This window comes from Alosa alosa, chromosome 2 (assembly GCF_017589495.1).
Source record: "Alosa alosa isolate M-15738 ecotype Scorff River chromosome 2, AALO_Geno_1.1, whole genome shotgun sequence".
NCBI classification, from domain to species: domain Eukaryota; kingdom Metazoa; phylum Chordata; class Actinopteri; order Clupeiformes; family Clupeidae; genus Alosa; species Alosa alosa.
In genome coordinates, this window is record NC_063190.1 from 8,693,658 (window position 1) to 8,716,939 (window position 23,282).

At 41.9% G+C, this 23,282-nt stretch overlaps 2 protein-coding genes across 3 annotated transcripts; one reads left to right on the forward strand and one right to left on the reverse strand.

Annotated features, from left to right (window-relative positions):
- The first annotated feature begins 1,036 nt into the window (after nt 1-1,036).
- On the forward strand, nt 1,037-9,948 carry ik (IK cytokine). The gene is made up of 20 exons (XM_048236128.1): nt 1,037-1,189; nt 1,694-1,760; nt 2,061-2,153; nt 3,432-3,491; nt 3,619-3,786; nt 3,988-4,102; nt 4,254-4,324; nt 4,436-4,482; nt 4,639-4,802; nt 6,310-6,418; nt 6,529-6,568; nt 6,676-6,868; nt 6,990-7,008; nt 7,177-7,261; nt 7,495-7,578; nt 7,751-7,808; nt 8,721-8,809; nt 8,960-9,068; nt 9,180-9,214; nt 9,591-9,948. Exons 1-20 carry the CDS (start codon nt 1,180-1,182, stop codon nt 9,616-9,618), a joined length of 1,644 nt encoding a protein of 547 aa, XP_048092085.1. The 5' UTR covers nt 1,037-1,179; the 3' UTR covers nt 9,619-9,948.
- Nucleotides 9,949-10,002: 54 nt separating this feature from the next.
- LOC125289350 (arf-GAP with Rho-GAP domain, ANK repeat and PH domain-containing protein 1) lies at nt 10,003-22,196 on the reverse strand. 2 transcript variants are annotated; one of them, XM_048236113.1, is made up of 24 exons: nt 21,528-22,196; nt 20,114-20,217; nt 19,973-20,028; nt 19,262-19,649; nt 18,782-18,904; nt 18,300-18,434; nt 17,928-17,988; nt 17,671-17,791; nt 17,344-17,501; nt 16,779-16,885; nt 16,232-16,431; nt 15,814-15,899; nt 15,172-15,354; nt 14,892-15,054; nt 14,698-14,742; nt 14,269-14,392; nt 13,485-13,584; nt 13,197-13,392; nt 12,923-12,968; nt 12,599-12,780; nt 11,617-11,826; nt 11,235-11,340; nt 10,702-10,849; nt 10,003-10,466 (listed from the first exon to the last, which is right to left on the reverse strand). In XM_048236113.1, the coding sequence occupies exons 2-24, from the start codon at nt 20,215-20,217 to the stop codon at nt 10,386-10,388; spliced, it is 3,123 nt and encodes a 1,040-aa protein (XP_048092070.1). In that variant the 5' UTR covers nt 21,528-22,196; the 3' UTR covers nt 10,003-10,385. The 2 variants fall into 2 exon arrangements, with proteins under 2 accessions (XP_048092070.1, XP_048092062.1); XM_048236105.1 differs by having other exon boundaries at nt 19,262-19,691.
- Between the last annotated feature and the right edge of the window lie 1,086 nt (nt 22,197-23,282).

Below are 23,282 nucleotides of genomic sequence, written 5' to 3' on the forward strand. Positions count from 1 at the left end.
CTAGAGCCCTTCCTGTTGACAACAAGTCAAATTTAGCAAGGCACAGAAGTGGAAATTTAGAGGCTAGAATATTCCTATCTCTTGAAAAACAACAGTAATAAGGTACATTCATATACGTCTTCACAGCAATATATTCTGATGGTATACTGTTTTAACAGGCTATTCTGTTTTGTCGTCGTCTGTTAACAAACAAACAAACATATTCAGATCAATTCTCCTAGTCTTTTCAATGGCTGAGCTAGGGGTGGTTTATCTGGACAAACAGGGGTGTGTTTCCCAAAACCATCTAAACCTAAATTAGTTAGCAACTATGGTTTTGGGAAAGGCGCCCCAGGCCCATAAACATGTTGATGTTCAAAACTTAACTGGCAGAAAAGAGAGAATGAGGAACAAATATGTGAGTGGGATGCAGCTCAATGTAATTTCTAAAGAATGAGAAGTAACATAATCATGTATTGCTGCACAGGGCCCTCTTGTTTTGGGTGGTCACTCGGAAGGCAGACAAAATGTGCATATTGACCACTGCAAGAACACTGACCTTGTGCATTCATGCAACCCATAGGAGAAAAGATTCAATCAGATAAAATGATTAATCTTTTGGATTCATCTATTGGATAGTTCCCTAGAACAATTGAGATACTACAATGTTCCTTGCTTAAATTAATTCAACAAGTTAGGCATAAGGAAATTATATGTTCCACTTTACACAATGAGTCTAACCGCAGTTAGGCCTGTGAGCTGCAGTGAGAATGTTCTTCTGCATTTCACTCACATTTTCTCCAACACAATTGCTAATACTTTCTAAAAAGTAGGCTAGTTTATAATGCTCTGAGTCATTGCATCAAAGTGATCTAGTGAAGTGAATCAATAAAGTATCTAATCTATCTATCTATCTCTGCACACTGCAACCAGGGGAGCTTGGGCTGGCTGCAACTTGGTCAACCTTGACGATTATTCTCCAGTCCGGTAGGTGGCAGCAATTGTGCCATGAGCCTTTTTCTCGCAAGCCAAGAAATAGATTACTTCCGCATTTCACCTTGTTTGCTACAGACACGGAGTAGCTAGCCTGGTTACTGTGCGCATATTTCCCGTATTTCCTGTCTGAAAACAGAATATATCTCATAGAGGACTGTCTAAATACTTCAATTAATCATACATTTGGCATCCTAAAGCCTCAAAATGCCAGAGAGTAAGTAATGTTTTGTCGCAGTTGTTGCAGAAACCTGCTAGCATGTGAATATTAGCTATCTAGCTAGGTTGCTCGATAACACACTTGTGTAAATATGCCTATAGATCATGGGAATACACACGTGAATGAAAGTTTTTTTCCGTTACATTACTCTACACATCATAGTTTAGCATGTGTCATTGTAGCCTATAGACGTTTTGTTGGTATGTTGATCTTAACGCTTGTATTCATGTAATGGTTGCTAACTAGCTAGCTCCACGTACCCTTATATCCGATTATATTATTATATACGATTTTGTAATTATACTGTGTAGTTTGCCTGGTATGCTTTGTTGTCGATCCGTGTTACTGATGGTTGAGTCATAATAAGGCGTATTTTAATACAGTTTTAATACCGTCACTAAACCAGTGGAGGCGCCTGTTATGCATGCCTATGGTCGCTTAAAGTAAGCAACCTGTTCATAGGAAATAACTGCATTACCATGAACTTTATTCTTTCTACAGCTGAGCTCTACTCAAATCCCCTGGCACCTGACGGCCATGAGGTGGAGGATCATCGGTCAGCAAATCAGTGAGTGTGATTGTTGTTTGTAATGCTATACAATGGTACCTTTGATTTGTTGTATCATTCGTTGTTCATGTGGTTGTGCTGAGACAGCCATAATATGTACAGCATAATGTTATTGCTATGGCCTCAAAGGCTTTTTTTGTTGCCGTTTATTAAATAGTATTGTGAGTCTCTACTTGGTTACATTTGTATTATAAAAATAGGTAACCAAATAGTTGTAGAAATGTACACAGACTACAATATCTGATATGTAGCATTATCCATACTCTTGACAATAACCAGTCATCCTTCTCAAACTCATAGGTCTAAGCTGACCAATGAAGACTTCAGAAAGCTTTTGATGACCCCTCGAGCTACACCTTCCTCAGCTCCACCATCAAAATCAAGACAGCATGAGTGAGTGTCTGTCAATGCACGCATATATCATATACACACACTAGAGATGCACCGATATGGAATTTTAGTGCCGATAACGATAACCGATATTTATTGGTTTGTTGTGGCCGATACCGATACGATAACCGATAATATTACTCCTGAAACAAAATTGTGAAAAGTGATTTGGGGAAAGCATTTAATAAGCATAATTTTATTGCAGTAATTTTGCCTACCACCAAATGATGGACAGAACTCATAATAGTCCTCAATAGTACGGCAGTCAACAACATAACAGTAGCCTAGCCCTATGTGTGGCTCCTTTAAGTGAACCTGACATCAGTGAATTGCGAGTGAGTGGCTAGAGAGTTTGAATCGTTTTCATTTAGGACTAAACGCTCATAAACGGCTCAGCTTGGAATAAGCTACAGTATAGCGACCAAATCAGATTTTGTGAGGGAAACTTAGGTTTAGTTTCAACTGCGGGTAACTGAATAAAGCTGCAACTCCTCATACTGTATCTTATGTCTGTCTACTCTGTTGCGCACAACCTGCTGCAGCAGAAATGAAAGGCATTTGCCCCGAAGGTTTTAATAACTTGGTGACCTGTCTGGAACTGAAGCACGAATGGTTAGCATATTTCTAGGTAATAATACAAAACCCAAACTAAAGTAATGCAAATATAATACTAAAACACAACTTAGAACTAGGCCTACTTATGTAGTCGTCCCACTAACATTTGTTTCCCCGACCAGCGCGGTAAAGTGCAAATACACCAGCACAAGACCGCTCTAGATAGGACTGAGCTCCGCTCTGGTAAGGTTAAATGGCGGATCATTCACGAGAGGATTTTGAGATGCACAGACTCCCAAATGAACGCATATCCACAGATTTTGTTAGAGTGGTGAAATACATTCACACTGCTGACATTATATTGAGGAAAAAGTATAGCCAACCAAGCTCAAGTAGCTCAGTGTAGCCAGACGGACCTTACGTAGGCCTAAATTAGGACTTTAAAAAATATCGGCACAAATTATCGGCCAGAATTCTGTTATTGGACCGATAATAATACTTTCATTTTTTCACTTATCGGCCAATAATATATCGACCGCCGATATATCGTGCATCCCTAACACACACACACACACACACACATGCTATTATTGTTCAGTCAAGCATGTCAGGGGAGCAGAAGTGTGATCCCTGGAGGGTTTGAGTGTAGTATTTGTGAACTGTGATGTAAATGTGAAATCAGATTCTATTCCCCTCCTTGCCACTTAATATGGTTTCCTTACCCAGAATGCCACGGGAGTATAATGAAGATGAGGACCCTGCTGCACGTAGGCGGAAGAAGAAAAGGTTTGGATTTAAGATGGTTCTGTCAATCTAGTAACCCATTTTTATAGAAGTAATAATATATCCATTTCTCTAACATGTTGGTGGTTTTTAAATTGATATATGATATGTCATATCCCCTCCCTCTCAGTTACTATGCCAAGTTGCGTCAGCAAGAGATGGAGAGGGAGCGTGAGCTCGCTGAGAAGTACCGTGACCGAGCCCGTGAGAGACGTGACGGTGTCAACAAGGACTACGAGGAGACGGAGCTCATCAGCACCACGGCCAACTACAGAGCTGTGGGCCCCACGGCAGAAGCGTGAGTGTCTCCTGCTGGGATAGGCACTTTTACTTTTTTTAAAGTTAGAAATGCTAATATAATTATTCAGTGAATACCGGTTATGTTGCGTGTTACATGTTTGATTTGTGAGAGACTCATTATGTTTGTGGGGTGTTCACTCAAGCTGCTGCGTTGTTTGCTATGTTGATCTGTATCCACTGTTTCACAATTGATTGCCAGGGATAAATCGGCTGCAGAGAAGAGGCGTCAGTTGATCCAGGAGTCCAAGTTCTTGGGTGGTGACATGGAGCATACTCACTTGGTGAAAGGATTGGATTTTGCCCTGTTGCAAAAGGTCAGTCTCTGAAATCGATGCTGAAACAGTCTGTGGTTTGAAGTAACTGACTGGTCATGCAGAACTTTTTCCTTGTATGTGCTTTTATCTTCATCTTCTCCATGGTACATAGGTCTTATAGTAAAAACTTGTTTTCTTTGGCCACTCTCAGGTACGAGCTGAGATCACCAGCAAGGAGAGAGAAGAAGAGGACATGATAGAGAAAGTACAGAAAGAAGTCAAGTAAGTATGAAACCATATCCTACAGGGGTTCATTTGGTTCTCTGGGCCACTGACACACAAGTATTCAACTTTTTTTTAAGTGTTTAAAGAAAATGTCTTTTGCTTCCACAGAAAAGATGAAGACCCTGAGCAGAAAATTGAGTTTAAGACACGCCTTGGTAAGTGTCTGTAGGTTATGTCAAATTAATTCCTGGGCTGTCGTTCACTTCTGAAGAATGAAGATACATTACCGCGTAGTGTCATCTAACACAGTATCTTATCTGGGGGGGAACAGAGTGTTCCTTATGTTCTACTATTTCACTTCCATTTTACAGGAAGAAACATCTACCGCATCCTGTTCAAAGGGCGACAGATGGAGAGGAACGAGCTCTTCCTGCCAGGGCGCATGGCCTACGTGGTGGATCTGGAGGATGAGTACGCAGACACAGACATCCCCACCACACTCATCCGCAGCAAAGCTGACTGCCCCACCATGGAGGTGAGTGAAGGCCTGGCCAACACCATAGTAACCTCCACAACAACTACCCTAGCGACATGCCAGTAACAACTAGGGATCGACCGATATGTTTTTTTCAGAGCCGATACCGATATCAACTATTACCAAAACAGGAGGCCGATAACCGATATGTAAAACCGATATGTCAGTTGTCAAAAAGGGGGGTAGATAGCAAAGGCGATATGCTGCAAAAATTTCATTCAAAAGCATTTAATTATGCAAACTTTTCTTTCTTCTTTTGATACACAATTGTCTATCAACTTGCATCACTTGCAAGTGTATATCCTGTGTAGGCCTATCATGTTGATCCAAGAGCTGAGTGATAGCAATTATTTTCATAGTAGGCCTACACAATGGGCTATGTGCTTGTTAAGGGACCTGTCACAAAGAGGATGCTTTGCCATCGTGTGTGTGAGTGCATGAGAGAGGGAGAGGAAGAGGTGCATGCGTGATGGCAAGTGTTACGGTTGAATAGTTTAACAAAATAGTTCTTAGGCTATTTAAGCATGCAATTTGTGTCCATATGCTATAAGATACACTTTTGAGAGCCTAAAAGGCACGTTAATAGCCAGCTCAAGACGCGATTTAGTTCAGGTCGGATCAAATTACGGCTGGCCCTGGGTGCATGTACTCTTTTTTGACAGTCCGTTTCAAAAAGGAGCAATTAGACTTTTTGACGTTCGCTATCGCATAATTTAGGACTTGTCTGTACTATGTCCGCCGAGGTGTCCTGTTATTCACAATTAATGGACGAGGCGAAGTTTGTAGGCTAACTAGTAAACAGCATACCAACGTGCATCAATCGGGAATTCGCTAAATGAAGGAAGTGGGTGCAATAGCTTACAAAGTGGTGTTTTTGTAACTTCAGTGTAGATGATTGTGATTTATTGCAACTTCAGCAATGTAAGCTACCTTCCTTACCTTCAAAAAGCAGCTCCGTACAGCTGAAGCCCAGTCTACAGTCTGCTTCAGTGAGAATCCTAAACTTTCTCTGTGTTCAGTCTTCGATCCTGATTGGCTGCATTCGTGCTAACTAACAAATCAGATGGTGTAGTGGGCGGGACAATGCTCCACAGAGTAGCAAATGCAGGGAGTGAGAGACGCTTTACAGACAAAGTAGCGCGTTTCGTTCTTTATCCATTTCAATATCGGCTTATCGGTGGAAAAAATGACCGATACCGATTATTATAAAAATGCTAAATATTGGCCCTAATAATCGGCCAGGCCGATAATTGGTCGACCCCTAGTAACAACCATAGCAAACCCCTTCCCATTCCTGAAACAAATTGTGTGTGTCTCTCCATTCACACTACTTTAAAAAGTATTGGTCTGATGTCTCTTATCTCATATCTTTTGGCCCCCCTACATGCTCATCTGTGTCCGGCTCCAGTTTGGGTGTCACTTTGGTTAACACTGCGAGACAGGGTGAGGGTCTGTCTGCAGTCACCTGAGTGTCCTTTCTGAATTCTGAGGCCTTCTCTCCCCACAGGCCCAGACCACCCTCACCACTAATGACATCGTCATCAGTAAGCTGACCCAGATCCTTTCTTACCTGAGGCAGGGCACACGTAACAAGAAACTCAAGAAGAAAGACAAGGGTGAGTCTGTGTAGCGTTGGCACTGCAGCATGTGTTTATAAAGGAATGCAAGGTTGATTGACAGATATAGTTTGGATATAATATTTCTGAAATTTCTCTCCCCTTTTCAGTGAAGCTTGATGAAAAGAAGGCACCTGAAGCAGACATAGGGTTTGTAATTGAAGATTTATCAGAAAACAGTGTTTGCTCATTTTCACTAATTTCAAGAAAGCTCCAGGAGTGAACGCTCATACTTGATTGTCCAAATTGTCCTGCAGCATATTTGACGACATCGGAGACTACGCTCCGTCCACCTCAACGAAGGTCAGCCGAGATAAGGAGAAGGAGCGCTACCGTGAGAGGGAGAAGGAGCGGGAGAGGGAGAGAGACCGGGAGAGGGAGCGAGAGAGGGACCGAGAGGAGGAAAAAAGACGGCACAGTTACTTTGAGAAACCTCGAGCAGATGATGAGGTGAGCATTGAGTGAGAAAAATGGATGCACATGTATGAATTCATTACGCATACATTCATACACACTTAATGGAGCACCATGCTCATCTAACAGAGTATTTTCTTAAATTTCTTCTCCTCAGGCGATTGATATTGAGAAAGGTAAATATTTCCTTCTTTTCTTCCTCCTTCTGATTTGTGTGTGTATGTGTGTGTCTCACATTCCATTATGTAGTGGTTATCTGTTGTGTACACTCTGTTTTGTATAGTAGTTGTCTGTTGTGTTGTCGTGTCCACTCAGCCTCCATCTCTGTGCCCTGATTCCCACAGGTCCAGGATCAGTAAAGGACCAGCTCAAGTTGATTAATGAGAAGTTTGCTGGTGCTGCAGGAGATCCGTGGCCAGGCCAAGAGACATATCCTTTATCACCTCACCAGAGAGACATACCGACTCACCCCAGACCAACCTGCCTAACTAGTGTCAGCATGTCCAAGGGTGCTCATAGCTACTGCAATCAGCTTGTCATCAGTGATCGTTCAGGCAGGGTGTATTGTCTGAACCTGATTTGTGTTGTTTTTGGCCTGTCTCTCTCTGCTCATGTGTTTGTCCTGGAGATGTTTTTTGATAAGGCCCTTAACCGCGTTGTACTGCTGGAATAAGGCGTGATGAAAAGAAGAGTCTCGGCGACTTCTTTGGAACATCGAACAGCTACGCAGAGTGCTACCCAGCCACGTAAGTGCCTATGAGCTGTCCTGTTGCAAACTCACCATCAGACACACAATTTGCTGAGAAAGCAATATAGAGACATAAAAAAAAAAACATGGAAACAGAAGATTACATCTTCACATAGTCTCACATAAACATTTAATCAGTCTTTTATTCTGCAATTGCTATGTCCTCTCAGTATGGATGACTTGGCTGTGGACAGTGATGAGGAAGTGGACTACAGCAAAATGGACCAGGTTTGTTTTAATGGCATGTGGTCTATTGCCAGAAGTCATCACACCATATCACTACTATACTTGGAACACTGAAGTAATCCTGCTCCATTTCACTTTTCTAAATGGACTAGGGTTGTGACAAGATCTCGTGGCACCGTTTTCCCTAAAACACAGTAGCATAACCGCTATTTGTGCTGCCACTGTGCTTTTTTCAGTCTTGCACAGCAGGGTTGTGCACAATTCGAATTGCAATTCTGCTTCCTGTTTGCTACCTCAAGTGAAATGCAAGTGAAATTCAAGAATTTAATTGGAATTTAAGAGCCAGTTTCAATTCAATTCTGGAATTTTGCACAAGCCTGTTGCACAGAGTTTACAAGATTCATGGATCTGTGTTGAATCTACGCAGCCTAATACCCTCACACACATGAATCTCCATTGAAACTAAACCAGTGCAAGTGGCACACACTTGGTGGCTAGCATGTTAGTGTAGCTCGGCATTCGGCACTCTTAAAAGAGCCACGCCACTTTTTCTTTAGGGAAAACGGTGTAATTGAGTGGGATTATTGTTTCCAGCAGGTACCCAAAATGCTGCTACACAAAAAAAAAAAAAAAAAAAGTAAAAGTGGCTGGGGCATCTTCTATGCTAATTTAGTCAGACTCGTCAGTCATGCTGGCTACAGCTGGATACTTGATACCTTGACGAGAAATATATCGTGACATTTTTGTATCGCCAGATCTTGTGGCATGAGATCTCGTCACACCCCTATTCTCCACGAGACAGATTTTTACCTTGACGAGAAATATATCGTGAGTTTTGTATCACCAGATCTCGTGGGATGAGATCTCGTCACACCTCTAAAATGAACTGGTTAATGTGTTTTTTATCCCTACTGTTGTGTGCTGATCAAGTTCTTCATTTTATTTTCTACAAAGGGTAACAAGAAAGGTCCTCTGGGTCGCTGGGACTTTGACACACAAGAAGAGTACAGTGATTACATGAATAACAAAGAAGCTCTTCCCAAGTATGTGTTTCACACAACACGCAGGAACACACACACACACACAAAAGTAACATTTCTTGTAACATGTTTTGTCTTTTTGTTTTTAATAATTCAAGAAAAGTTTTCAAAGTATATCTGTATATAACATGTGCCTTATTTAATCTTGTCCAGGGCTGCCTTTCAGTATGGCATCAAGATGTCTGAGGGCAGAAAGACTCGCCGCTTCAAAGAGACAAACGAGAAGGCCGAGCTCGACCGCCAGTGGAAGAAGATCAGTGCTGTAAGTATGGTCTCATCTGATCACCTGACTGTTGTATTAGGCTTGCAATGTGACCATAGCCAAGTTCATGTTGACTCACTCTTCTTGCCTTGTCATTGTTTAATTTCACAGATCATTGAGAAGAGAAAGAAAATGGAGGCTGATGGGTAAGCTTAGACATAATTGTTTTTTTTGTTTTTTCCAGTGCTACACTTGAACCCCACTGGATTATCAGTCACTCAGAGATTTAGACAGGACACTGAACCAACCAGTAGATCAACTTTGCTTTGGGCTCTGTTGAGTTCATCAGTCAATAGAGTAACAGGCAAATGAAGTCACATTGTGCTTTTTGTTGCCTCATCCCCAGGCTGGCTCATAACTGAACAAGTTCCTCCTGTAATGTTAATGTAGATTGGGTGTAGGAACAATGACTCAATCTTTATTACCTTTGAAGTCAGCCATATTGTATTTCCACTGGCTTTGATTTGTTTTGAAAAGGTTTTGTTATTTACGTGCCTTGCTCATACGTCTTTCTCTCCACAGGGTGCAAGTGAAAAGGCCAAAGTACTGATGACTCCTGCTAAACGTCATCTTACATTCTAAATGATCCTTATCCAGGTCAAGTCATCTGGTTGCTTTGACTGAGTTAAGTTCTGCCAACATGCAGCTGCAAGTTTACACATAAACTTGACACATTGCTACACATTGTCGTAACTTAACTCAGTTAAAGCAACAAGATGATTTGACCTGGATAAGGATAATTTGTTTAGAGTGTAACAAGATATTTTAATCTTTAAAAAAATGTGTATAGTACAAATACTGTTTTGTTTAGCAAATTGTGTGCTGTTAATTTGCTTGACTTAAGTATTGCTTTTTCGAGAAATACATTTTGCCTCCTGAATGTGTTGTGAAAGGTGTTTTTGAGCATGAAATGTTTCTCTTTTGTTTAAAAAAAAAAAAAAAAAAAAAAAAAAACAATTATAGCCACATTGAGTTGTAGTGTTTTCTTTCCTCAACTTGTGATCAGCATTGTAAAGGGCTTACCCAGAAATCTTTTTATTAAAGAGCTGTGCAATATGGAATATGTCAACCGAACCAAACAAACAAATATATATACAGATAAGGCTCAGACTCATACATGTGAGGTATCTGTGAATCTCTGTAACAACGAAAAAAATAAAAAAAAACAGGCACGAAAAGAACTTGTGCGAGTTAAAGCATCTTCATGGCTTTGAACCCTAAATAAAATGAGAATATTTTTCAGCAGTACTCTTGACCTACTGTTGTAGACAAAGTGCGTCTGTGGTAACTCGTGAGGAGGCAGGTGCTTGTCACATTTCAGAAGACGGTGATGATTTCCTCCTGTTCTCCGTCTACTTGGTCTGTCCCGGCCTCCTCTTCAGACATCTCAATGCTCTTCTGCAGACGGAAGGATCACCAGACTATTAGTCCATGTTCTATTTTATACCATAATCCAACAATGCTAAGTTCCAAATTGTAAATGGCAATTTTTGCTCTCAGAGATTGATTCATTGCTCAACCTCGTGGTGAGTCAAACTCTTGAGCAATGTTGTTACAGAAGAGAAACTTGTCGGGCAATGTTCAAGGCACACTATAATTGCCCAGTCATGTGCACTGTTTACCACGGGCTCACCTGGAAGATGAGGGTGTGGTGGATGATGAGTTCTCTGGTGAGGCGCACCATGTCCGTGCTCATGGCCAGCTCCTGGAAGAGCGTGGGAACGAACACCAGGGCCAGGTTCTGGGCCGTCATCCGGTTCTCCTGGCTGTGCACCTGAACCCTGACACACACCAGAGTCATGCAGTTTATGTGGTTGGCTCATTCACCATAGCCACCATGATATTCATAAATGTGTAATGTTTAGCCAATGCAGAGAGAAGCTTTACTTGGATACTCCACTTACAAAAACTATAATTACAATAATAATATGTTTTATTTATATAGCACCTTTTCTGAAACTCAAGGTCGCAAACAAACTATAGTTGGTTTGTTGATATTCAAGTTCAAACTAACCCAACCCAACCCTACGCCCTAAATAGAGCATTCCCTAGCCTAACCTAACCATAAATTGTTAACAGAGTGTCAACCGTTTATTTAAACAGTAGGAGCATCTGCAGATAGTCTGTTTGAGTAAAATGTGACAAAAGCCTGATAGAGGTATGTACAGGTAGAGGTGTCCGCACAGAGCCTCCAGCATGGCCCTGCTCTCCAAGGGAAGCTGCCTCATCAGCCGACAGTAGGACTGCAGCCTGAGAGCCTCATGAGGCCCAGCTACACACACACACACACACAGAGACACAATCAGAGCATCAGCACCATTGGGGCTACCTCAGGCTCAATACACACTCCACACCCTCACAGTGAGCCACAACTACATGTGAGATGAAACGGCCACACGCTAAATGCTAAATCTGGCTGTTTATTATGATGACGTAGTATTCTATTTTCAGCACAATGAAATATTTAACTAAACACACCCACACACACACAAAGCTGGACTGTACAGTAGTATGCTGGCATCATACACACAGAGGTTCCCTGTGTTACCTGCTGCTTTGACCCACTGGGGTTTCTTGTTCTGGGGGATGAGATCGGGCTGCCGGCGGAGCAACTGTTTGAGGGCGCTGCAAGTGTCCAGAATGCCCTGCTCGTCCGTCTCCAGCACAGCAGCACTGGCAGAGCTGCTCAGAGTCTGCACCAGGTGACTGGTCTTAGTGGCAACACCGCAGCGCCTGTACAGGCCTTCCACCTTCAGACCTATGAAAGGGATATGTAGTCATATGTAACTTAATATCAGGTGAAGATGTAAATGAACACCTGATTTGTTTAGATGCTGACTGGAGAGGAACTCCAGAAGATGAGAAAAGTGTCAGTGCACACTCAAACCCAGAGGCAAATATTTGTATTTAACCATTTCACTTGCATCCCCAGAACACCCACACACACACACATAAGTAATATTTCTTGTAACATGTTTTGAGGTTTTGTCTTTTTGCTTTTAATAATTCAAGAAAAGTTTTGAAAGCATATCTGTATTTAACTAGTCTTTTTTAATCTCGTCCAGGGCTGCCTTTCAGTATGACTTCAAGATGTCTGAGGGCAGAAAGACTTGTCGCTTCAAAACAAGCTCGACTGCCAGTGGAAGATCAGTGCTGTAAGTATGGTCTCATCTGATCACCTGACAGTTGTATTAGGCTTGCAATGTGACCATAGCCAAGTTCATGTTGAGTCACTCTTTCCTTTTAGAGGAACTCCAGAATATTAGCAAAGTGTCAGTGCACACTCACACTTGCATCCCTAGATGCATATTCATGGGAGTGTTCCCAGCCTGCATGCCTACATGTCCCCAGAAACACTCAGCAAATTATTCATGAAACAGACAAATGGAAATGAAAGAGTGGGACCATGTGAATATAAAGACCACCAAATAAGATTTCCATGGTATTATTCAGGTTGTTCCCCAGTGAAGTGGGCTTTGGGTTACTAAAGTACATTTGATCCTGTTAAGTGCTGAGGTACTGGTACGCACCGTGTGTATTGATGTGGAAGATGCACCTCTCGACGGCTGGGGGCACTGTGTCATAAACAGTGTGGAGCTGAGTGAGCGAGGGTTGGCTTTGGCTCTCTCTCGCAGGGGACAGGACGGCCCTCTGCAAGAGAGTATACCAGCTGGTGCAGCTACTCTGTTTCTCAAACCGCAGTGACACCGTCCTGGTAAATGGGGGAAAGGGCCATTAGAGACACCCCGTGATCACGGGCCTTTGGAAGTTCACCGCAGGAAAAGTCATGATTTGTTTTCATTAGAGATAATAACTGTGATAACTATGCAACCATCTGTGGCCACAATACTCACCTCTCCCCGAGAGCCATCTCGATTGTGTGCTCAGTGGAATTATGGTCTATGGAGAAAGGGAAAGGGCATTAACCATACAGAGCCGTTCAGCCGGCAGAAGAATACACAAAAGATGTCCACTCATGTTTACCCTCTGTGACACTATAGCACAATGACCGCTCCTGTCTCTGTAAGAGATTTGTATCTGTGCTGCTGTCTCTTATATTCAGCTTTGGATGTCCTAAAACTTTTGTTGGATAAAAGTTGGATAAAAGAGGGTGGGCAGAAAACGTACCGTAGCGCTGGACTGTGGACAGCGTGAGCCTCTCCTTGGGTTTCTGAGGATCTGTGGGAAAGAAGAGCGCCTCGCCATCTCTGAGGGCAACCCAGGCCTCCGTGTGCTGCAGGCCGTCCCCCTCACGCACTGACACCCTGGACGCTGCAAAGATCCCCGTCACCTCCGCATCCTCCACAGTGCATGGGAGCACCACCTGAGAACGGCACCATGGGATAGATTATGCCATCATAAAAATTGTAAGCAGAATGATATTGTATAAACACAGGTGGACGCAGTGGACTCTACCTTTAGTATGTGAAGAAGGTGACTGAGGAGACTATCCAATGTGTTTGCATTACAGACAAGCTTATCTGTCAGAGTCAACATGTCAAACTCATACGTTGACCTGTGAAGAAACATGTATATTCACTCTTAGACACTTCTGTATGTTGTGAGTTCTGTATGTGCTGGATTACCCGGCTTCAAAAAGTAGAACCCCATATTTTTTCCAAGCATTCACTAAACCAACTCTTCAGCCAGGCAGAGCAGCTAATAGTGAAATCCCCTGTGTTGCACAGGTAGAACTAATACATGGTGGGACTACCTCTGGTTACCCACCTCTCAATGACTCAGGTTGGTACACAATCCTGTGACCATAATAAATATACTTAAGTGAGTACACAAAGGCTTTCCAAATAGGGCACAGTTGAGAGTTGACCCAGTTGACACAGTTGTAAAAAGGCATACAGAGTAAACCCAGTTGTACACAGATAGGGCTTGTTCCACCAAGGAATTGACCTGAAGTGAACTAAACTGAACTGAATTGAACTGACTGAAATGAAATGAACCAAAATGAAATTGAACTAGTTGTGCCGCATATAGCGATATGACCGCCGCAAGTTGTTGCCACCTGCCATACAACGGAAATAAAGCACATTTCCCAAGTCTTCTACATCTCCTACTCTTACAACGATTTGTGCTAGCGCTAGCAGTCATAACAAACTGAACTCAGCTGAACTCAAGTGAACTGAATGTCCCCTGAGTGCCAGCACAGTGAGCCAGGGAACCCCACTCATAATTTACTACTCACCCCTCGGATCGGTCATAGACGGCGATGACCTCCCTCAGGTCCAAGACATCGCAGGCTGCTGAGTCATTCTCCTGGGAGAACAGGAGGCGCTCGTCCTGAAGCTTCCCGTGCAACTCCTCCAGACCTGCTCCAGACGCATTACACGATGGAATTACACAAACATCACCTTTCATCTACTCAAGAGCCCATTTTTATACCTATCGTCATAATATAGATAATATATATGCACAGTAATTGCTCTAATATAATTTCAGTGACAACTGTCTAATGGCACTGAATAATTTCACACAGAACTAGCACATTTACACCCTAGGACCAGTTTCCTGTACTTGTTTTAAGCTGAGTCCTGCACTAAATGAAAACGTTAATGAAGATCTTCATTGAAAAAATATTTTAGTGTACTAAACTGGCAGATAAGGTCAGACTTGCCTGAATTATCCTTGGAAGGCACTTGATGGTCATAGTTGGGAACCTCTGTAAAGACATACTAATACTTTAGAATAACAACTTCATGATAAGACACTGTAGAAATGTATTATTTGTGTTTCATTGAAGTGGTATCTCTTCGACAGAGGTAATTTCCCTATGAAAGGCCTCTAAGAATGTGCCAAGAATTCACATACCCAAAAACTCATTATGCCTCAGAAGCTCCACCTGTAAGGCTTGCCCAGCCTGCTCTGCCAGGGCAATAGGCCCGTCAACAGTCTTGCAGAGCACCCGTGCCCCAGAGCAGATAAGCGACAGAGTCTCCGACACATCTGGCCCACACACCACCTGGCAAAGTCTCTGAGGTCACAAAGCAATTACAATGGGCAAGTGCACATAACAACATAGTCATTTCTGTTGAGTGTTGGTTTTTCTTTGTGGTCAACTTTAGGCCTCAATCATGCCCTTATGAGTCACCTGGTCGAGGAGATCTCTGTTGGAGGTCAATGGGTGGGATCTCCGGTAAAGACCTCTGATGTATTTGGCTTTGATGAAAGCTTCTCTTTCACTGGAAGTTGCGTTGGGCAGAATCTGCTCAGCAGCAGGTATGTTGTAACCCCAAACATCATTGGCTGCTTTGTTTCCATACGCTACAAAGAGCTGACAGGAGAGGAGAGGATGTTTTCAAACAATCAAACTGGTTATTACTCCCTCTCCCTTCCTCCTGTGCAATTGAAACTCTCTTAAACACGCATCTCGTCAGTGATTGGTTGGAACACTATTTATTTTGGTTTTGAGTGGTTGGTAGCCAATTGTTTTTGTGTACAGATCTCGGAGCCTAGGCTGCCTACAGAGACACGTTTTTTTGACGGCCTGCTTATGGGGTGGGCAGCTAGCGGATCATGAGGAAAGATTAGATGAATGTGATCATTTATGTTTGGGCCTGCAATCGCTGATACAACCTTTAAGTCTGGTTATAAAATCTCATAGCTCAAGACAGCAGGTTGTCAGTCTGTGTTACTGTTATCCCATGTGAATTAAGATTGCTAATTTATGGTAAAATCGTCTTTACTACAGATCACCGCATATGTTATAAACAATAGCCAAGGAAAATCTTACCTCTATTAGGGATTCTGTCCACACCTTACTGTCAAGCTTCAGACTGCGCACTTTGGACTTGTTTGCTCCCAAGGCTCTGTGCTGGCCTTCACCGAAAACAGAGATTTTACGATGATGATGAATTATACCAAATACCAAATGTCTAATGACTGGGACTGCAAAAAAAAACTTGTCCAGTTAAAGGTACTATGTGGAGTCCTGTAGGCTCAGAGTGTTAGTGGATCTTTAGTGGATATCTGGGCTACACAGAGCATTGGTGTTCTTACCATTATGTCAAAACGGTTGTTTTTTTTGCATTCAGTTGATACTTCTAGGTCATTTTTAAAAGTTTTAAATAAAAAAAAACCTCCACATTGCACCTTTCAAACACCCGTAATCAGAGCTGTGTGCCAGTCATTCTGGCTTTGCCCCCCCTCACCAGCGCAGTCTTCACAGATGACCAGCAGCAGGTTGATGGAGGCCCACTCTGGGCTGGCACTGCCACAGTCTGCGCACACTTTGTTCCAGGGGCTGGCCCACAGGCGCTGGGCTACCTCACTGCAGGACAGGGCACTGATGATGCCCTGGTTCAGGCAGTTGAGCCATGTTGTCAACTCTCGAGACGAATCTGTGGAGAAGCTGAGGAAACAAAACAAATGCAACAAATGCTTAAATCTGACAGTCAGTCTATATACGGTATATAGGAGGATAGAGAAGCCAGAATAAAAATGTGCCCTTTGAGGTGTGGAAAACCCAAATGACAAAAGAACTGTACTTGGATAAGGACTAATCCTAGACTAATGAAAATCTTTTAGTCCATAACTAGGTTTAATCCAAGTCACACTTTAAAGTGTTCCAAAGTCTTTTTCAGCACAAATTTCAACTTATACTTACGCTTTAAAAGAGTTCAAGCATGTTTAAGCAATCTCCTTTGGTGAAACTTGCTGATAAAATGTTATTGTGAGATAAATATGAAAGGTTCTCACTTGAAAGTCTTGTATGGGCTGATGAGGCTGAAACCACGTTTGCCTGTCTGCTTGACTGAGGCCACATTCATGGACACACAGGTCATGCCTATCCCCAAGTTAAAGTCCTACGAATCACACACAACACATGAAACAAATTTCAAAAACAAAAAAGTCATGATGAACATATGACATTTTTTCATATTGGGTTTAACTTTATATAACCATACAGAAGCAGAGACTAAATTATTGTCAGCATGTATCCTACAATTGAATTGTAATTGAATTGAATTGAAGTGTATCCAATGAAGAATGCAACTGGCTTGCAAACTGACTTCCAAACACTGAACTGTAAACACAAGTGTATTAGGTTGGTAGGTCAATCAAACACACCATGACCCTGAAGTACGTGTTTCTAGACTGTTAAACTCTAGTTGAAATCATCTCCTATCAGATTGCTCTTCAAGCACTTATCACAAAAATCACTTCACATCTCATTAATATGCATGTATGGGGTTAATATTACTGTATGTCTGTACTCTATTAAACACGATATCTCATGATAACAGGCTATCTCTAGTCAGACCTCTTTTTTGTTGTAGATCCACAGGTTGTGGCCACAGATGGCAGCATACACCTTGGTGCGTGGGTCCTTCATGATCAGAGAGCTCTGATGGTCAGGTGGGGGCAGAGGCACTATTCCCCGCGTGGCATGGAGAGAGGAGACCCAGCCCTCCTGCACAGCTGTGGACAGGGGAGGACAGCAAGGAGGAGAGGTCAAAGGAGGTCAGAGAACTTGCTGAAATCACTGACAAAAATTCACAGACATGACTGACAGACTGAACCGACAGAGAGACGATCAGTGTCACCGACAAGGAAAAGCCTAAGACAAAAGAAAACCTGATCTGCCCACCTTCGTCGTGTGCCATGAATTCAAAGTGCTTTTTGCCAAAGTAGATTGAGAAGCGACCCTTTCCTTGAATGCTGACAGCGGTGATGCTCGACACATGAAACACATACTCCGTGAACTTATCCTGTGATCATACGAATAGTCATGAGTCATAATAGCCTCAGGCCCTCACAAGAACAAAAGCATACGGCCTCCGAGACACATGAGGGCAACACAAAAAGGCATAACAGGCATAGTTCTGGAGAAGTTCCTATACTCACTGTGCGCTTTTTCCATAATGACATAAGCTGTCCATCCAGAGTTGCCCATAACACGTTATGCCTTTAAGAAATGAAGAAACACACATCATTACTGGTAAGAAAACTAGATTTCCCCCACAGTAGTATAGTAGCACAGGCGTGGCTGGAAACTACAAGTAATGTCTTCCATGATATACACTGTTCCATTACGAATATACATATTTACTTATAAAGTAGGCCAAGTGGATTAAACAGGCCAATGGTATTTTCTTTACTCATTTCAGTATGTGGCATTTTCAGCTGAGCTCTTCCATTATTACTTGTGAAATGTGTGATTTATATTGCTTGTTGGTTTTATTTTCATTTGTTTGTTTGTCATGCCGGGATAGTTACTTTCTTCCCTTCCATACGTCCAGCCAGCTGGACCGAGACACAACGGTCCCTTTGTGTCGAGACTCTGCTGGCTGGGTGTCTTTTGCTAGCCCAGCACGCCCTTGCTTTTTTCTGCTCACGCGAATAGTGGCCATCCTAGCAGATGGACAGAGATAAAAAAGAGACATGGGAGTGTGAAACAATATCTATGAAACATTATGATAGGTAAGGTGTGTGCCCTGTGTTAATAAGCAAAAAGTGCACATAAAGAGGTCTTTCTGAATTCATTGTGCATTATGATAAGTAACTTGATCACTTATCCTCCACACCCAACACATAGCTCTATACACATAGCTTGTCTTTGTTGTTGATTGTTTTTGTTTGTTTGTTGTTGTGTTTTCCCTTCTACTATATAAAGTGACCTTGGGTTTGAGAAAGGCGCTATATAAAATAAACGATTATTATTATTATTATTATTATTATTACACCTATTCAAGACTCACCGTGGTGTTTTCTGTTTCTGAAGCTGGGCTTCTATGGTTTTTTCTGCTTCCTTCAAGGTTGGCTCTGTGGTCATCCCAAAGTTAAATATGCTGCCCTGGCCATTAGGAACAACGGATATGTAACTGGGGGACCAAAATGATGAGTATAATAGTTGCTTTTTTTACCATCAATAGTATCATGAACAGACCAATTGCTACCCGTCTATCCAAAGCATTAACAAATTAACTACATATTCAGTTGAGCCCAACTTTGCTGTTGTTGGGTGGTTGTGATATGGTGGTGCTAGTGCACCCTGATGTATCATAAGACTCCAATCTGTTATAATACTAGGCTAAAATGAGAGTAAAGGGTTATGAGTAAAATCCCCTGCCAATAGCACAAAACAGACATTTTGTCATTGTTTCATTGTTTCCTGTATGTAAATTAATAAAAGCGATTCAAATTTGCCCTGTATTTGTAACACATCTGTACACACTCACGTGGGTTCTAGGGAGGCGTCAATCTCTCCTGCATCCCCACTGATAACCTCCTCATCTGACTTCAGGGAGTCCGGGGTCATTGGTACCTCTGCCTCCTCGTCATTGGAGGAGTCTGACACTGCTGCCGTAGGTTCAGTCTCAGCAGCCCCAACAGGACTGAGTGGAGGTGAAGGAGGACATGTCGGTAAGGTCGGACAGGTCGGTGAGGTCGGAGTTGCCACAGAGCTCTGGTCCAAGTTCTCTTGGAGCTGCTGCTGACTTTGACCGATAGGCAGTTCACCTGGCACATCCGTGGAGGTCGGACAGGTCGGTGAGGTCGGAGTTGCCACAGAGCTCTGGTCCAAGTTCTCTTGGAGCTGCTGCTGGCTTTGACCGATATGCAGTTCACCTGGCACATCCGTGGAGGGGACAGTGAGCGGCTCAGCATTCTCTGTTCTCATAACAGTTTAAAGTTGCCTTTACAATGATGTTCTGAAATTATCAAGGCCATTCAATAGGATCTTGGATTTTAAATTCCAAGCATTTGTATCATGCCTTAGCAAGGTATTGTCAAGTAGCCTATTACCGAAAGAAAGCAAACCAGTTTTTCCTTATCTTTGGCAGTGAAACAAACATTTTGGCATTGACTGTCACAACACTCATATGATGTTGGCTACTTATTTATTTTTTCTTATGCCATCATTATTTGATTGTATAACATTAATTATTTACCCTCATTGGACACAACTTGTGTTGATGGTGCCTCTGAATCATACCACACAGAATCACTATTAAAATAGGAGTAGAAATCATGTCAAATTTGTTAGTATGAAAAATAACTCCTTAAGACATTAACCAGTGTTATTTGCTCACCTGTCTAGATATGCTGATTGTCTTTGTAGTCCCACTTTTAATTTATATCGTGCACGAGGTTTGGGAACAGGTGGGAAAGTGGCTTGATTGATGTTTGAAGACATCTATTGGACATAGAAAATGCTCAGTCACTGTGAAGTTAAGTTTACCTTATTCTGGCTCCGGATAATTACAGTTGAGCTCATAAGTTTATGAACCCATGATGAAGTTGACTAAAAAGAGCAATGAAAAAATCTTTTGGAAATTGATCTTAATGCCTTAGGTAAAACAATGCAGAAATATCCAACCTTTAAGGACACCAATTTTCTTTGTGAATTAATAATGTATCATCATCACATACCCTTCAACATACCTAGAGATTGGGATGGTTTTATTTCAGTTAGCTTAGCTGGTTTGATTTGCATTGAGAGATGATCTTATGGAAAGTACAACATGCCAATCATGAGATATGGTAAAGTCTATGTGATGATGTGAGGTTATTTTAATTCCAGAGGCCAAGGGAACTTTCTCAGGATGTATAGTAGCCTACCCTGGATCCATGAAATAACTGGCCATTAAAAAAAATCTGCCTGCTTCTGTGGGAATTTAACAGAGCGGTGTGAATACTTATGCCCTGTATTTTAAGGAAGAACGTTTATTTATTTACGATACATTATTCATTCACAAAGAAAATTGGTGTCCTTAAAGGTTGGATATTTCCTCATTTTTTTTTACTTAAGGCATTAAGATCAATTTCCAAAAGATGTTTTTTTTTTTATTATTCCTATTTTTAGTCAACTTTCATGGGTTCATAAACTTATGAGCTCAGCTATGTCCTCATAGCCTAAACCCTCAATGTGAGGTAAGCAACATGTATGAGTTTTCGTTTCAGTAAGAAAGTGAAGAATTAAATAAATAGGCCTGGCCTACCTAGAACATGCTACAAAATCGTGACAGACGTACATAGAAATGAAATGTTGTACATAGAAATGTTTATTTCTATGACAGACGTAGGCATACAGAGGCCTATTCCTGAAATAACATGTAGCCTAGACCACGGTCCAGTTTGAAAAGTCAAACACAAAGAACACAAAGTACTCAACAAAAGACACAGGCTACCATCGGTTGCGTTCAAAGGTGAGAAAAGCTCCTTATCAAACAAGTCAGCCAGAGAGGCAGTAAACATTTTACCTCGAATAAAATAATCTATTAACACAAGGTCTGTGTCAAGCTGTTCAGGAAATTACATAGATATTTTCCCAAAACAATATGATTATCATCACAGTGGTTAGCCTAAGCCTACAATTTTCAATTTGATGTTGTCAAGGAGTTGTTAATCAAATGGGCTAGGCTACAGACGGCTGTCACTGACGTCATTGCAAACTAAATATTATATTTCTTGCGGATTAAATAGTATTTACTTTAGGCAACTTACCGTTTGGATAGTGGATTGATTGATTGATTGATGGATTCAAATTTTGGATGATACAAGGTGCACAGCAACTTCAGCTTCCTTCTGAACTTTCTTCCGGAGCGTTGATTTGAGGTAAAAAAAAAAGTTTCACCTGTCTTACCTGTTCAGCGGCTTCCCGTAAGGGTTGGGCTAGGAGTTCGTAATTCACTGATGGAATGGAAACTGATAATTCTTACAACATAGACTATGTGTTTTCCAGATAACAAATAAAAAGGGATGTTGTAGGCCTATGTAATTTCCCATAGAGTAGGCTATTCGGCTTGTAAAGAGATCTGGAGAATGAGTCACACATGTGTTTTAAATTGAAAGTTGACTTTAGTCTCCAAAATAATATGTCAGAGTGACAATGACGTTAGTTAGGTTAGGCTACTTCAAGGTCTGGCAGACAATAGCACCTCTTTTTTCAGAAATTGCTTCTGCTATTCATTACTCCATAGCCTACCAATCAGTCTTATAAAAAAACAATCGCGACAGGAGAAATGAGATGGCAGCGTCCTCTGCGACCATTTGTGCCAACGGGCAGTCGAACTGGCTAATGACCACTGGAGACTGGCTGGAGAAATGAGGACAAAACGTTCGTAACAATGGTTTGCAATTGCAAACTCTACCAAAATTATTTGTAGCCTATGTGGTCGTCCTCACGTTATCTGTCATTGACCTGGGCTACAGCGTAAAACTTTATCAGGTGACCAGTCGGCTAAAAATGCTTAGTTGTTTGATGCTGTATGAGACATTTCTAGAAAAAACAGCATTTTGATGAAAACTAGCCACTGTTTAGCTTGGGATTTCTCAGGAACAGAGGCGTGTAGAAATACACGGTTTGCACACACCGAGAGCTTAAAGTCTCACCTTTTAATCGAGCCATTGTATGTGTTCATAGCTATAACACAGAATATGCTGTGGCTGTACAAAAATCATCAACAATGGTCTAGATTGCTGGCACTAGGACAAAGCTCCCGAAAACAGCTTGGCATTCAATGAGTTACATGAATGCAGTTGGGCATTTTTCACAGGTAGGCTAATGGGGAACTTCCCGTTTCTTCTGTCACAAATGAATGTGTTAATACGTGCCTAACAAAACATATAGGCCTACAACAGAAAACGTTATTCTTAACACATAAATTTGCCAAATCTACCGAAATTATTTGTATGTGGTCGTCACGTTATCTGTCACTAGGGGGATATTCCATCAACCTCGCTAATGAAGGCGGCGCTTAACAGAAATAGCCTGGCTTGAACTAGCGTAGACTTTCACTTGGGGCTGAAGCCGTCCCATTAACTCAAGGTAGCGGTATCTTGGCCTCGTTTATTCAAGCGAGGTTTAGTTCAGCTTCATCTCTGCTCGTGCACGAGGTAGAAAAGTAGACCAAAACAGTAGATTGACGAAAAGACGATATATGTCGTAAAATTAAAGGTGCGATTTGTAGGATTGTTACCGAACGTTCTGCAGGCCAAAATCAAAACACTGGTGAACGTTCTCAAGACTACCAGACGCGAGCCTCTTCTGGGTTGCCAGATGTAATTAAGACTTAGCTAACGTTAGTTGACCTGCAGCTGCTTTAACGTTTCTCCAACCATGACCCAGCTACACATTACGGAAACAGTGAAAACAAAAAATACCTCTCTAACCAACGTAACATATTTATCTGAAGTTAGCGATGCAGATGAAGTTTAGCCTAGGCTACCTGTTGTGGAGAAATATGGCCAGCTCTCGTC

Coding starts and splice junctions, on each gene's coding strand:
- ik (XM_048236128.1), top strand. Junction 4,325..4,435: donor AAAGTACAGAAAGAAGTCAA/GTAAGTATGAAA, acceptor TTGCTTCCACAG/AAAAGATGAAGACCCTGAGC. Junction 8,810..8,959: donor AACAAAGAAGCTCTTCCCAA/GTATGTGTTTCA, acceptor AATCTTGTCCAG/GGCTGCCTTTCAGTATGGCA.
- LOC125289350 (XM_048236105.1), bottom strand. CDS start 20,217: ATGTCTTCAAACATCAATCAAGCCACTTTCCCACCTGTTCCCAAACCT. Junction 20,029..20,113: donor CAATCAGCATATCTAGACAG/GTGAGCAAATAA, acceptor CTATTTTAATAG/TGATTCTGTGTGGTATGATT. Junction 11,341..11,616: donor CCAGTGGGTCAAAGCAGCAG/GTAACACAGGGA, acceptor GTGTGTGTGTAG/CTGGGCCTCATGAGGCTCTC.